The sequence below is a fragment of the Myxocyprinus asiaticus genome, chromosome 4 (assembly GCF_019703515.2).
Source record: "Myxocyprinus asiaticus isolate MX2 ecotype Aquarium Trade chromosome 4, UBuf_Myxa_2, whole genome shotgun sequence".
Lineage (NCBI taxonomy): Eukaryota > Metazoa > Chordata > Actinopteri > Cypriniformes > Catostomidae > Myxocyprinus > Myxocyprinus asiaticus.
This window is the reverse complement of record NC_059347.1, coordinates 41,303,883-41,317,198: the sequence shown is the minus strand read 5'-3', so window position 1 is coordinate 41,317,198 and position 13,316 is coordinate 41,303,883. Positions and strand designations below refer to the sequence as shown.

At 37.9% G+C, this 13,316-nt stretch overlaps 1 protein-coding gene across 1 annotated transcript in view; it reads right to left on the bottom strand.

The window, feature by feature from the left end:
- The window catches only part of niban2b (niban apoptosis regulator 2b), a 46,537-nt gene extending 35,379 nt beyond the window's left edge, over positions 1 to 11,158 (bottom strand). The window contains exon 1 of the mRNA XM_051695728.1: positions 10,819 to 11,158. Coding sequence (XP_051551688.1) covers positions 10,819 to 10,873 — 55 coding nt within the window. The 5' untranslated portion in view covers positions 10,874 to 11,158. The remainder of the gene's footprint in view (positions 1 to 10,818) is intronic.
- Between the last annotated feature and the right edge of the window lie 2,158 nt (positions 11,159 to 13,316).

Genomic DNA, 13,316 nt, shown 5'->3' with positions numbered 1-13,316 from the left:
GTTTCATACTCATGAGCAGGGAGGGACTCCAACCGATCAGATCCATATAGCTAAATGTTAAAGTTCAGCAGGACCATTAGCATCAAAGTTCCCATCAGAGCAAATTAAAAACAGACCAGATATATAACATTTACATACTTTAGTCTGCCAAACTCAAATGCGCACAGGAACTCCCTAAATGTTCCCTGTCTGAATTTGAGTATGGTCTACACTACAGTAATGAAAAGTTTTTGGAGCTCTGAGAGTGGGTTGGGGGAAATCTTGAGTAATTTATTATATTTGCTCCATAAAGACAGAATATGTAATTTAATGAACTGCTAAAGCCATCAGACAAAATGTGAAGCAGAACTTCAAAGAGGGGAATGTGAAAAAAGGAGACATGGAGGTTTAGGTTCAGTCTGACCATCTGTCTCTCTTAAAAAAAAAAAAAGTCTCATTAGGGGCAATGGGCGATGTGTGCCTATCTTATATCACAATAATGCAAGAAACAAATAACCAATGTTCACCAGTTCATTCTGAGGCAAACTGATAGTTTGTCACTACGGGGCTTGTCACTTGGTAAATTACATTTAAAATACAATTTATATATAAAACCTAAACGCGATGTATGCAATTTCTGTGCTACTAGCGTCACAAAAAGAAATTGCCAAAGTAATGACTTTTCAAACAAGTTTTCCGAACACTCCCCTCTCTGCTATTGGTCAGACAAAACAGAGAGCCCTGCCCCAAACAGCATTGTATTGTGGTTAGGTCTGCGAGAACCGAAAACACTTCTCTTATTCTTTAACCCTGCTTTAAAGTGAAATGGCATCTACGCTAATGTTATTCTATTTCTTTCCGTCTAAACCTCAGGATTATATCCCGAGGTTACCAGAGCCTGCCAGATCCATCTCTGGTCCTGCCTGATGTCCGACTCCCACTGCTACATGTCACTGAGTGATGGTGACCAACTGCAGCATGTGCCAGTCAGACTTCACTGCAGTCTACTAATGGCACTTTTCCACTGCACGTTACGGTTCGACTCGACTCGACTCTGCTCGCTTTACTTTTCTGAGCTTGCTTTTCCACTGCAGTTTAGTGCCGCATCAATATGGGTGGGATTATAGGCTGATCGTCATAGTTGCACCACCTCTTCTGCCGTGACATCATCTTAAACATGACACAAACATTACTGACCATAAATAATAACACGACCGCTAGCTGTTAGCTAATAGGTCATTGTGCTGCATAAAGCAGTTGTTGCATGGTGATTTTACACAAGTGTAACAGTTAAATTGGCCTGGTTGTTTTAGAAGCAATCTTTCCAGTAGCTGATCAACTAAATAAAGTGAAGCTTTCAAGCAGAATATAGAGTTAACGTTACAAAACGTACCATCCTCCATCGTGGACTCCAACAATGGCGAGTCCAGGGCACTCTCCCTCCCACTGCTCGCCGGTCTATTGCCATAGATAGCGTCCATTTGGTCGAATCACTTTCTTCTGTTTGAACCACTCCGGCTGTTGTGGTCCTTGATGGTTCTGTAGTCACTTTTAAGTTTGTTTAACTTTTCCCTACACTATTGGTAGGTCCGGTGGTAGCCATGTGTGGCCAACAGCTGAAACACTACCTGAAAGACTTTGTTTCGCGTCATTTTGCTCGTCGCTAACGAAAGGAACGTCTGCACCTCGTTTATTGACCACGGCATGGTTTTGCGCACAGCCATTTCTTTTTACAATTCAAAAGTCACGTGAACAAAAGATATTGCTGTTGCTAACTTTAAAACTAGCGGGTTGATGCCCTGTGTCACAAATCCAGTGACGCTGGTAGTGTCGATTCTCTCTGACCAATCAGTGATCTGCAGGGTTTTGATGTCACATTTAGTATTGGCTCGGCTCACTTGGAACCTCGACTGAGGTGGTACTAAAAAAAGTATCAAGTACCAGGTACAATACACAGTGGAAAACCCCCAAAAAGCGAGCAGAGTCGAGCTGTACCGTGCAGTGGAAAAGCCCCATAAGACGGACTTCACAGAGGATGAATTGATGCAAACTGAAAGACATGGGAATCTCCATGAGCAACTGTATGAAGCATGGGCTCAGGATGGAGTCAACCAAAATTACCTGCCATAAGCTTCCAGCCAGACTGCGATGCTCCTCACTGAATGATACCTATATCAACTTGGTCAAAGGAGGGTCGAAACTCTTAAACTACACAGAAAATGAATTAACCACTAAAAAAAAAAAAAGCCTTCATCAGCCAAAATCAAAAGGACAATGCATCTATGTGTATTTCTTCAGTTAATTCGGGATGACTTCAAGGACTTGAACACTAAAATTTATAGTTCATACAAAATCATTTTGACCCACAACACTTAGTTTACTCATTTTAACCACTAATAGTTCTAAACATAAGTAATATTGGCATTATATCCATTCATTTTCTGTTATAGCATAATTTCATGTACAGCTGCTTTGAAACAACACCTGTTATGAAAAGTGCTGTACAAATAAATTTGACTTGACTTGTCGTTGATTGAGTCAATAGCTGGGTTTCCATCAAAGTATTTTTATGTGCATTTTGGGATATTGCATAAAAATTGGATGGAAACAAAGACGTGAATAAACTCTCCGAAATGTGCATAAAAATATATTTTTTTTTAAAAAAAAGCAGCACACACTCGCTTGAGGTGAATTCATTTTTTATTCGATAAGAAGAAATGTGCATAAACCACGATGGAAATACATTTACCAAATAAACTCCTATTGAATTTATAAGGAATACAAGATGCGCATCAAAAAGCCATGTGACTGAATAATTCATTCATAACTGGACTAAACAGCGGACCAATCATCACATTTGAAATGTTTCTGAAATACTGGTGTCCTGAAAATCCAAAGGCTGCATACAGTAGGGGTGTAATGGTTCAAATTTCTCACGGTTCGGTTTGTATCACGGTTTTGGTATGGTTCGGTATTTGCAATGTACAGAAAAGAAAAAAAAAAAATAGTACTGCCAAATCCAAAGTAAGAATACTCTTTTTGGTAACAAACACTTCAACAGGTTTGCCCTGAATAAAAATCATTGTTTTACATTAACCATAGTTTAACTATGGTATTTGTAGTAAAAACATAGTAACCACAAAATCAACATGGTTACTGTCACGTTTACAATATACAGTATAATCATGGTTACTATATGGAAACTACAGTATTATTGTTGTAACATTATGGTTAATTGTATCATGTATTTGCTGGATCTTTAACTAAAAAATCCTTTTTCTTTAATAAATAAAGCAACATTATAACTTAATACCTGCACTATTACGCTACATGCATCAACGTAAAATGCATTTCAAAATCTACTGCACATATATTCAATATTTGGAAGCTGTACATCAGTATAGAAGGAACTTTGCTATTAATGGATGAGGGATGTTGTGACGCGGCTCGAGTGTTTTAATCATATGCGGAAATCACACATCTTCGTCAGCGGAGTAGGGAAACATATCGTTGGCAATGAACACCCCAATCACTTTAGTTTTTGTTTTATGCCTGTCCGAATCAGCACTGAGTGCTTGCTTAAAAACAAAAGGGAGAGTGTGCAGTTTTGACTCATCTACGGTTCTGTGCGCACTACACGCCATCTTTTTTTTAAGTTATTACGAGTATAAGGCACTTGTGTCGAGCGATGTCTGCAAAAAAATGCCTGTTTTGTAAACGTTTTTTGACCATCACTGTTGTAACTGACTGCAAAAAGAAAATGTTTCCAGACAGGAGACCTGAATAACGCAGGGGGCTTCGCTATCAGTGGCTCGTTTTCTCCACTTGCCATTTTCAACTACACTCAATGCTTGCAGAACAGTGATGTCATCAAGTTGACCCACGCGAAACACAGGCGGAGCGTATCCATCTACAGATCCATTCAGGTGCGTTAGCGGAGGTTGTAACTGTGTGTGTCTATTTGATGCTTTATTTTCTTCACAAAACCTTGTGCTCCAGATGCGTCAATAAACTTGATGTGAACAACGGTGCCAATGCTTCCTGAATCGTGGGTGGCGAACCGTACGGTTATTTATTTATTTTTTATTTTTTTTACAGAGAACCATCACACCCCTAGTTTGCAGAGCAAATAAGTCGAGTACAAACTTGAACTGTGACCAAGAGCAGGTTTATTGATACTTTTGAAAAAATATTTTATAAATAAAAGAGTCACATGGCTGGAATTTCCCCGGAAGTGATGATTTTGTTCTTTTGAACACAAGGTATGATAACGCAGCTTTATTAGCACGTTGTTTTTGCGATATTCCGATTGTTTGCATAAATTTAATTTGCAACTTGGATGGAAACATAGCTAGTGTTGCCGTGTCGAGCTGGTCGGGACACTCAAATAAACAGTAGACTGATAAATCAGCCGATATTCTGACTTTTTTTAATTATCAGCAGATACATTTTCCCGTTTGGCCGATTTGTTTGAGGGCGCCGAGAATTGCCTGCTTGCATGTGAAGTGACTGAGACATGTAAACGACAAGTCAAGGTTCGTTTTGTTGTTAATAGACCGGTGTGCAACACAGTGTCATTTAAATGGTCCTGCATATCAGAGCCACATCACACGTGTTGAGCTCATTATGTTAAAGTGCTCACCTGTTTCATTCTCCCTCTCTCTCCTCAACAGTTCCCTGTAACTTTTAACTGTCTTGTCCAATGATAAAAATGCAAAAATCAATCAAACTAATATCATATACCATCTGCAAATATGCACATATCTCGTTTAAACAGATGTAATAAACAAACCTCACAAAACTTGAGCAGATCCAGCATCCTGTGGCGCGCTCATATATCTTCCTCTGAAACACATATTCTAACAGCCTCTCCTCAACAATTCCGTTACTTCTAACTTTCTTTTCTAATGATAAAAGGCAAATATCAATAGAATTCCTATTACATACAGTTTGCAAATATGCAGATATCTTGTTTAAACAGATTCGAGAATTCAAGAACCTCACGAAAATCCAGCGTTTTCTTCCTGTTGAGCGCTCATCTAATATCTTCCTCTGAAACGCGTATTCTATCGGCCACAATTAGAACTTCAGGATCAAAAGTTCCTCTGATTTACAAATCATGACTTTCACTCCGTGACAATCCAAGCAGGTAATCCAGGCCATTTAAACTGTCAGAAGATTGCTGCTCGCGCAGGATCCGCATGAGCACGTGAATGCAACTTCAAAGTAAAAGCGCTTCAAGTGTGCTATAAGTAAATGTCTTATTCACTGTGCACAGTATGTACAATTGGTTTGATTCTGTATTTTTTGAGAAAATGCGATTGCTAACGTGGACATGCCATCCATGGTGCTGGACTATGGTGTGTACTGTTATTTCCTTCTTCCTAATACATTAACAATTTCTTCATGTGCAAATAAATTACCAAAATTTGATGACTAAACAGAAATCAGAAGAAACTGCTAACATATAAAATACAATATTATTATTTAAATTATTTTTTACAAGTTTTACACAAGTTAAAGTTTTGTGTGAAACTGAATAAATAGGAGTTTATTTTTTTTTTTGCAATTTTATGTTTGTTATTTACTATATTAAATTGTGTGATATGTTGGTATTGTATCAGCCTATTGGCCACTCTGCTCTCTGGATATCGGCATCCGCAATTAAAAAAACCCATATTGGTCGACCACTAATAAACAGAGCAATGTTTTGATATCAAACTAATAATGGCTTACTTAATAGTTATTTCTGCATATTAACCTAGAATAGAAGAAGGTATTGCTTGACAAGCAGTTTTCTTTCCTGTGTAGACATTTTTCTTATTGAAACAAAGTTTGAGCAGGACGTATCAGAGGGCTTGTCCCTTTCCTTTTCAAACAGCCAATAAGCTTTACTTATGTAACACACATTAACCAAGATGTGCTACTTGCTAGACAGTTGCAGGTGGTATTGGGAGAGAGGCATTCTCATTCTAGAGAGCATTTGATTGGACAAAAATCAGTGTAGTGCAAGATGAGTCCTTAATATTTTTGAGAAAATTAATTAATTTTAATAGAAAGGCTGTTCATTTTAAATGCGTATCTCTGCCAAAAGTGAATTTGAATATTGAAGAACATTAGCATATACAATAGATGACCTTAGAGACCTAAACACATTTACCAAAAGCCACAAACCTCTCATTTTGATTTCATGGGGTCTTTAATGTTTTTGTCTAGATTCAAAGACAGACACTTGGAGAGTGGTTTCACTACCAGATGATAATTACAATACAATCATGCTGACCACACATGGGTTGAGTTGGGGGGCAGTTGGCCTTCGGGGGGGATGGGGAAAGAGGAAGAGGAAGTTTCTTTGGAATGTGTCTATTTCAGATCAGAGAGCAGACTGGGTGCGAGTTTCAGAAGGAAAACTGTGAACTGAGAACCTGGCACTGACAAGGAGACCACACAAGAATGTGCCATAAAAGTTATGTAACAGAGAAAGGTAATATTTTAAGGGAAAAAGATAAATGTCTCCATGGAATCCAGAACATGCTCTGCTATATGCTAATGATTTCATACATTTATATGTTTAAGAACGGATTTACAAAGGGGAAAAAGTGCAAGCAGCGGACCTTTATTTAAAAGCAAGTTTGATAAACAGAGCCTCATATCTTGGAGAGACCATAAGATACAGGGCATGTGTATGTTCATGTGAATATCTAAGACTGCAAGCGTTTGTGTCCGTTGTTTTTTTGTTTTTTTTTTATGAGTCACACACTGAATGAATCTCATGTGATCTTTGAAGGCTTGGTGCCACTCCTTGTTCCTTATAATTTCATTACCAGCTAAAGAGAAAATCAAGTTAGTATTACCATTGCTGTTTCTTCAAGGAAAAGGCTCAGAGGCCTCAAATTGCAAGCACTGCTGGCACTAATTCATTAACGTCAAAATAAAGCATGAAATACACTGATCAGCCACAACATTAAAACCATTGACAGGTGACCTACTAAAAGTGGTCCAAGGAAGGACAACCGGTGAACCAGTGACAGGGTCATGGGCGCCCAAGGCTCACTGATGCGCGTGGGGAGCGAAGGCTAGCCCGTCTGGTCTGAACCCACAGAAGAGCTACTGTAGCACAAATTGCTGAAAAACTTAATGCCGGCCATGATAGAAAGATGTCAGAACACACAGTGCATCGCAGCTAGCTGGTTAGCTGCAGAGTGCCCATGCTGACCCCTGTCCACCGCTAAGCGCCTACAATGGACATTAGCAATTACCATATAGCAAGTATAGCAAAAAGTATTGCAATTATCTTAAGAAGTTCCATGTTTCTTGACTGCAATACAGTTGCATATCACTTTGCCACATTCTTTTACAGACACGTTTTGGTAATATTAGCTTGGGCTGTGTCTAAGCAATATACTTGGTAATTAGGTCAATGACATGACGCTCATTTTTTTTTTTCTCCACCCAGATCTATTAAATTATTAAAAATACATTTAAAAAAAAAATACAATTCACAAAAAACAATCTCATCTGTGATGAACATGTTATCCATTTCTGAGTTCGAAGTCATTTTGATATTTTTTTCAGGGGCTAAAAGTTAATAACATCATGTGGTATAACCATCAGAGGCAGTAAAACAATAAATAAATAAAAGTCGTATTAAAAGCTGAAATTCTTGGAGAAGTGCAGATTAATATTTTATTAATATTTTAAAAAACAGTGAAACGATTGTTTTAAAATATAATTAATTTTTGTAAAACTTTTGTCCACCAAATCAAAGTCATGGTGTAAGATAACCAGCTTGTTAGTTGCTATTTAGTGTTTATGTTGACAAACAAAAACCATTATGACTGTGTGAAAATAAAAAATAATAATAATAATAATATTTTGAAATTTGAATATAATGGCACATTTTGTTCAGGTGATGCGGTGTAAACCCAGAGAAAACTTCTTGATATTCTTGACTCAAAAATCTAATGTTTTACCTTGAAAATGTGTTTCAAAATGTTTTTGAAGTTAGTGATGGAGTTGAGTACACATGTATTTAAAGTGCAAGGAAAGTTCTTTAATACCTTTGACTTGATGGTTACACCATTTTTTTTTTTAAGAAAATGCAACAAAATGTTTTTTAAAAATCAATGAAACCAAACTGGACACAAAGATTACATTTCTACCAACTTCACATATGTGTTTTAAACAAAATTTTAAAAGATTTCTCATTTTTATCACCTGGGATAACCTTATTTGTCAATGACCCAATTGTAAGGAAGAGCTTTATAGGGATGAAAACCACATAGATAAGGAAATGGACATGTGATAACTATAGACTAAGTGGAATAGCTGAATCAGGACAGTTAAATTATTGGCAATTTAATGCTCACTTCACTTTGACTCATGGCCACATTACCACCTCGTGTGTGCATGAAATTTTCAATACTTTAATGACCATTGTCAATTATTTTGATGATGTGCTCCTCATCTGTAAAACATTCTATTATCACTTTCCAACAAATAGGTTTTGACTTGTAAAAGCAAAACAGTTTAGAAAGAAGACTTTGTATAATGGTTATTTATTACTGGTGAGGAAATAAGCTTTTTTACAGTCTTGAATTAATAAGAAAACTGGCAGGGATTAAGGACAGTTGATATAATTCTGACAAGGGGAAATAAGGCAATTGTTAAACTTGAGCACCTTGTTGGAGGACACAGTGAGAGGCAGTGACATTTCATTTCTTCTACAAAAGAAAATAAATTTTATTGCACTAGACACTTTGACAGGATAAAGAAGGCTACTCTGGTATACTATGCTGTGTGATCAAATTCGAACCCATGTTATTTTATGGTCTGTTGTTAAATGAAATATATCTTGATGTGATTTATGAACATGCTGTGCTCTTCATTTGTTTTAATTGTCCTGAGAGCCTCATTGGTGCTGAGTCCACATTGTGCAAGTCTCACATTCATCGTGGAAAATTACCATTCAAATTACCATTGGCTGATGAATAAAGCCACATATCCCATAAACACTTAATCAGCTGGCTTCAGTCTTCAGCACACTCCTTAATTCAATTGCAAAAGCATCTAAAACGAGTCTTTTATTTTGGAATTGGAGACATTGGAATTCCAACTAGATGATATTTGCAGACTAACTATTGGGGCATTTCCATTTTTGTCTAAATCCCAGTTCTGTGGATGACTAAGAATTGCTCTAAGAATTGTAAGAAGACTAAGAATATGTGAAGGGATACACCCACAAAGAAGTTACAGCAGGGTGGGTTAAGTACACCCATGTAACACAAGGCCCTCACTATAAAGCTCTATTAGTGTTCCATGGCCTGTTTACAAGACTCTGATCAACAAGTGTTCCATTACTTCCCTAGAAACACCCCAGCACAGGGCAAACATTCCACTCAGGCATTTCCTGTTTGAACCCCCTCTTCCCCCAGCCATTTAAAACAGTGGTGTTGGGATGTCATTCACTTCACCAAATGACTCCAAGTACAAGTTCGCCATCTTCAAAACATGGATGATTTGAGGCAAAAACATGCTTCATCAAGCATTAATACAATCATACACAAAGCCCAAAATGCAACACTTGAAGCAGTGCCAAATAATGCAAAACCAAAGATAAGCAGCTTACACACTTCTGTGACAGGAAGTGTTGAGGTCATTCTATTCCCAACCCTCTATTTTGAATTGATTACCTCATTCATTCTCTAGTCTACAGTAAGAAAATTGGGGGGGATGATGTTCTGTCCTAGATACTTTTCAGATTGGGGGACTCCCTGGGTCTCTGAAGTTGGAACACATGCTTAACTCACAAGGTGAGGTTCTAAAATCCAAGTGCCAACAGACAACAGTCTACTGTAGGCATATCATACTATCAAAAAAAAAAAAAAAAAAGAGACTGTTTCTGAGCAGAGCTTCTATGATAGACGGACACATTTTTATAATAATCAGTCATACCCTGTTTGAATCATCTGATATACTGTGCTGGATTATTGTGCTACAGAACATAAATCTGAGCATGCATGACCTCCTGAAAGCCATCCAAAGGTTTTCCAAATGAGTATGTCATATGGTCCATACAGGCAGCCTCCTTACTGCTGTTGGGTTCTTCATGCATTCCTGAGATTCCATTTATCCAATATGCATTTTCTCTTAAAATGTGCAAATGGATGGAAGCTAGGAAGTTAACAATTCTCTCACTCCCAAATGTGATTTCATCAACTAGTTTTAAAAGAGACAGTGGATAAGTGAAAGACAATATTTCCCCAAATTTTCTTTTTCCAATTGACCACAATAAATGTCAAAGTTCAAAGCATTTTCTGAAACTAATTTTATCCACACCACACCTGACCTCATCTGTGAAGAGTTTCAGGCCACCTGGGTCCAAAGAAACCCATTTACACTCAACCACCAATGATTGGGGTGTACAATAATTGGGCACACATTCTTGTAGATTTTCAGGGTCAAGTATTACATGATTTTACTATTCCACAGTTTTTATTGGCACACTCTGAGCAAACGATTTCAGTGTGCATAAAGTTTTTTTTATGCAGTGTGTATTCCAAACTCAGTTCCAAAAAGCAACAGGAAATACTGCGCCACGTCGCTGCGAAGTTAACCAGCGAGGGAACAACACAGAGTTTAGTATCCCACACTTTTTTCTTTTGGGGTGGAATGCAAACCCCTTCACCATATTCTCCAGCAAGCTAACAGCGGTCTATAACTGTTTGCATTGCAACTATATTCTTTCGCAACTTCATATTCCACATACCAACACTCATTATCTCTCGCGATGTGCTTCTATTAATTCATCAGTGCAGGTCTATTATTAAATGCACTTGCCTGTAATAACCTCCCGTTTGCTTTCATCAAGATGAGTTGAGATCAAATCCCCCATCGCGCCGCAGTTCCTTGGCTGGCTGGTTCGGTTAACTTCGTCTCCGAAAAGAAGCAGTGTGTAGTAGAAGGGGCGTTGGTTTCTTATGATAAGATATAAACAGACGTTGATTTGAGCGGCTCCTCCCTCATTTACTCAAGTAGCTTGAACGCAGTAAGAAGTAGCTACACATAAAGGCTGATAGGCACCGTGCTAAAGTGGTGCTTGAGTAAGGAAAAACTCTGTCTTCCATAACTCTTGACTTCACCTGCCAGTAGAACAACCCCTTCTGCGTCCATATACACGTTTCTACAGGAGACACATGAGCGTGCTAAAGGCGTGGTTTCAAAAATCTGCGAATTCGAGAATTCACCTCTATAGGGGCCGTTCACAACGAATTTGTTATGGAGTCTGTCCGCGCTGGTTTTCTTTGTAAACATGCGCTAGCCGGATATTGCGGCACACTGTTTTATCAGCGTCTCGTCCGGGAGCGCCGCGTTTTTAGACGCCGTATCAATGTACAAAGAACTTCCATTTTTAAAAACAGGTCTCGAGACACCCGCGTTTTTTAGTGCAAAAGCACGTTCGATCTGAACGGCCCTATTTCTTCTAGTCGAGACGGAGTTTACGTTCTTTCTAATCGCTTCATAAAGTTAATTTTTCTAGAAGTAGGCTACAATATATACCTACAGATGAAGGTACAGACACAGTACAGACAAAACACGTTAAAACTGCCAACAAATCAAATAAAAACATGGTAAATATTACAAATTACAAACTTTTTTTATTATTGAAAATGATCACTGTTGCTAAAACCTAGGAAAAATAAACGCAAAACAATCCAGCTCTCGATTATTGTTAATAACTATACTTTCATGTTTATTGTTCCCTCAGGAAGAATAGTGAACTTTTTTTGAAGACATGCAGGTTAATAACACTAACTTCTTTCATAAATTATGCATTGATAATTTATGCAAAGTTATGAATTTCTTTGGGGATTTTAAAGTCTTTAGACCTTTATTCAATTGTATAGTATAATAGCTTTATCAAATTTAAATGATCAAATATCATTCATATAAAATAAGCACATTTGTTACTTTCTCAGTAAACACCAAAGTGAACTGATTAGCAAAGACAGCTAAAGTTCAACTAAGGTTAGACATTTCAAAGTCTATTTGTATTTGTCAAATGCTCATTTTTCTTTAAAGCACTTCTTTTCAATGATGCCACATTGTGCTTACATCAGACCTGTCCATGGTGTTACAAAAAGAAGACGAAGCATCTACTTACCTATTATGCATTCAAAAAAAGAAAAAAATTAACAGCAATAAACAGCAATAAAGGACAGTGATAAACAAATCAATATGTTAACAAACAAAAGACGAGTATAGGCCTACATTTTGCTATGGAAAACCAGACAGGCCTTTTTTAAGCATAAAAGCGTAATAAAGTCAGAGAAGTCTAATAGGAATACAAGATGATGATCAGCAATAAACAAATTATTTGTAAACGGTAGCAAACAGGAGAAAGAAAATTTATAAAAAGTCTTGTTCGTGCATTCATGCACATATGTGGCAAGGTACAGTAATTACAGCATGTGCCTTGCAAATGTATGCTTCGCATATTATGAATGCCATGATGGTTTTGATGTCCCTTGGGTAACATGGTTTGATGTCCCTGACACCTTTTCCTCTTGGTGGGGGAAGCTGCTGTTAAGGGTCTACCTGTTCATCCCAGTCTGAAGCAGAAGGTTCTTGTGCTTTCCTCACCATATTAAGAGAGGCTGGTGCACAGGGAAAGTGGAGACACCAGAGCTCTCCCTAGCTCATCCAGAAACAGCCTCCTTCTGTATAAACTCCCTCTGTTCCAGCCATGATTTATTTCCATCCACACCACAAAAAAATTGTAGGCAGAGACTTCCAAGATGGTGAAGAAAATCATCATGAGCCAATGAGATGTCGGCCTTTTGCAGGTGTATGTGCAAATAACATAAAACACAGACAATTTTAGATTTAGTTCATTTGCTGACATCTGCTGGCACATGGTACACATCCCAATTTAATTCACTTGAAATATTTGGCCTTAAAAGTAGTCAAACAATGCCTTGTCAAAGGTGTCAGCTCCGCATTTGGTGTGGTTGTAATCTAAAATTACATTGGGCTTCTTGTCCTCTCTGCTGCTTACAGGGGCATCCTTGTGAAGTATACTCCTCAAAAGCAATTTTTTTTTTTTTTTTTTCTGGGACAATAGGACACAGCAGTATGTGTATGTGTCTGTGAATGCAAACATGGAGGAGAACTGGGCCCTGCCTCTGGTTGTTAGCTCAGGCTTGTTTCTTCTCATTGTCCCAACCATGGTTAGTTTCCACGGGAGTTGCTCCTGGCCAAGAGCATATGATGTGAAAAAAATTGTCACAGGTAAATGGTGCGTCCCTGGAGACCAGCTGTCATGTCAAAGAGCTATT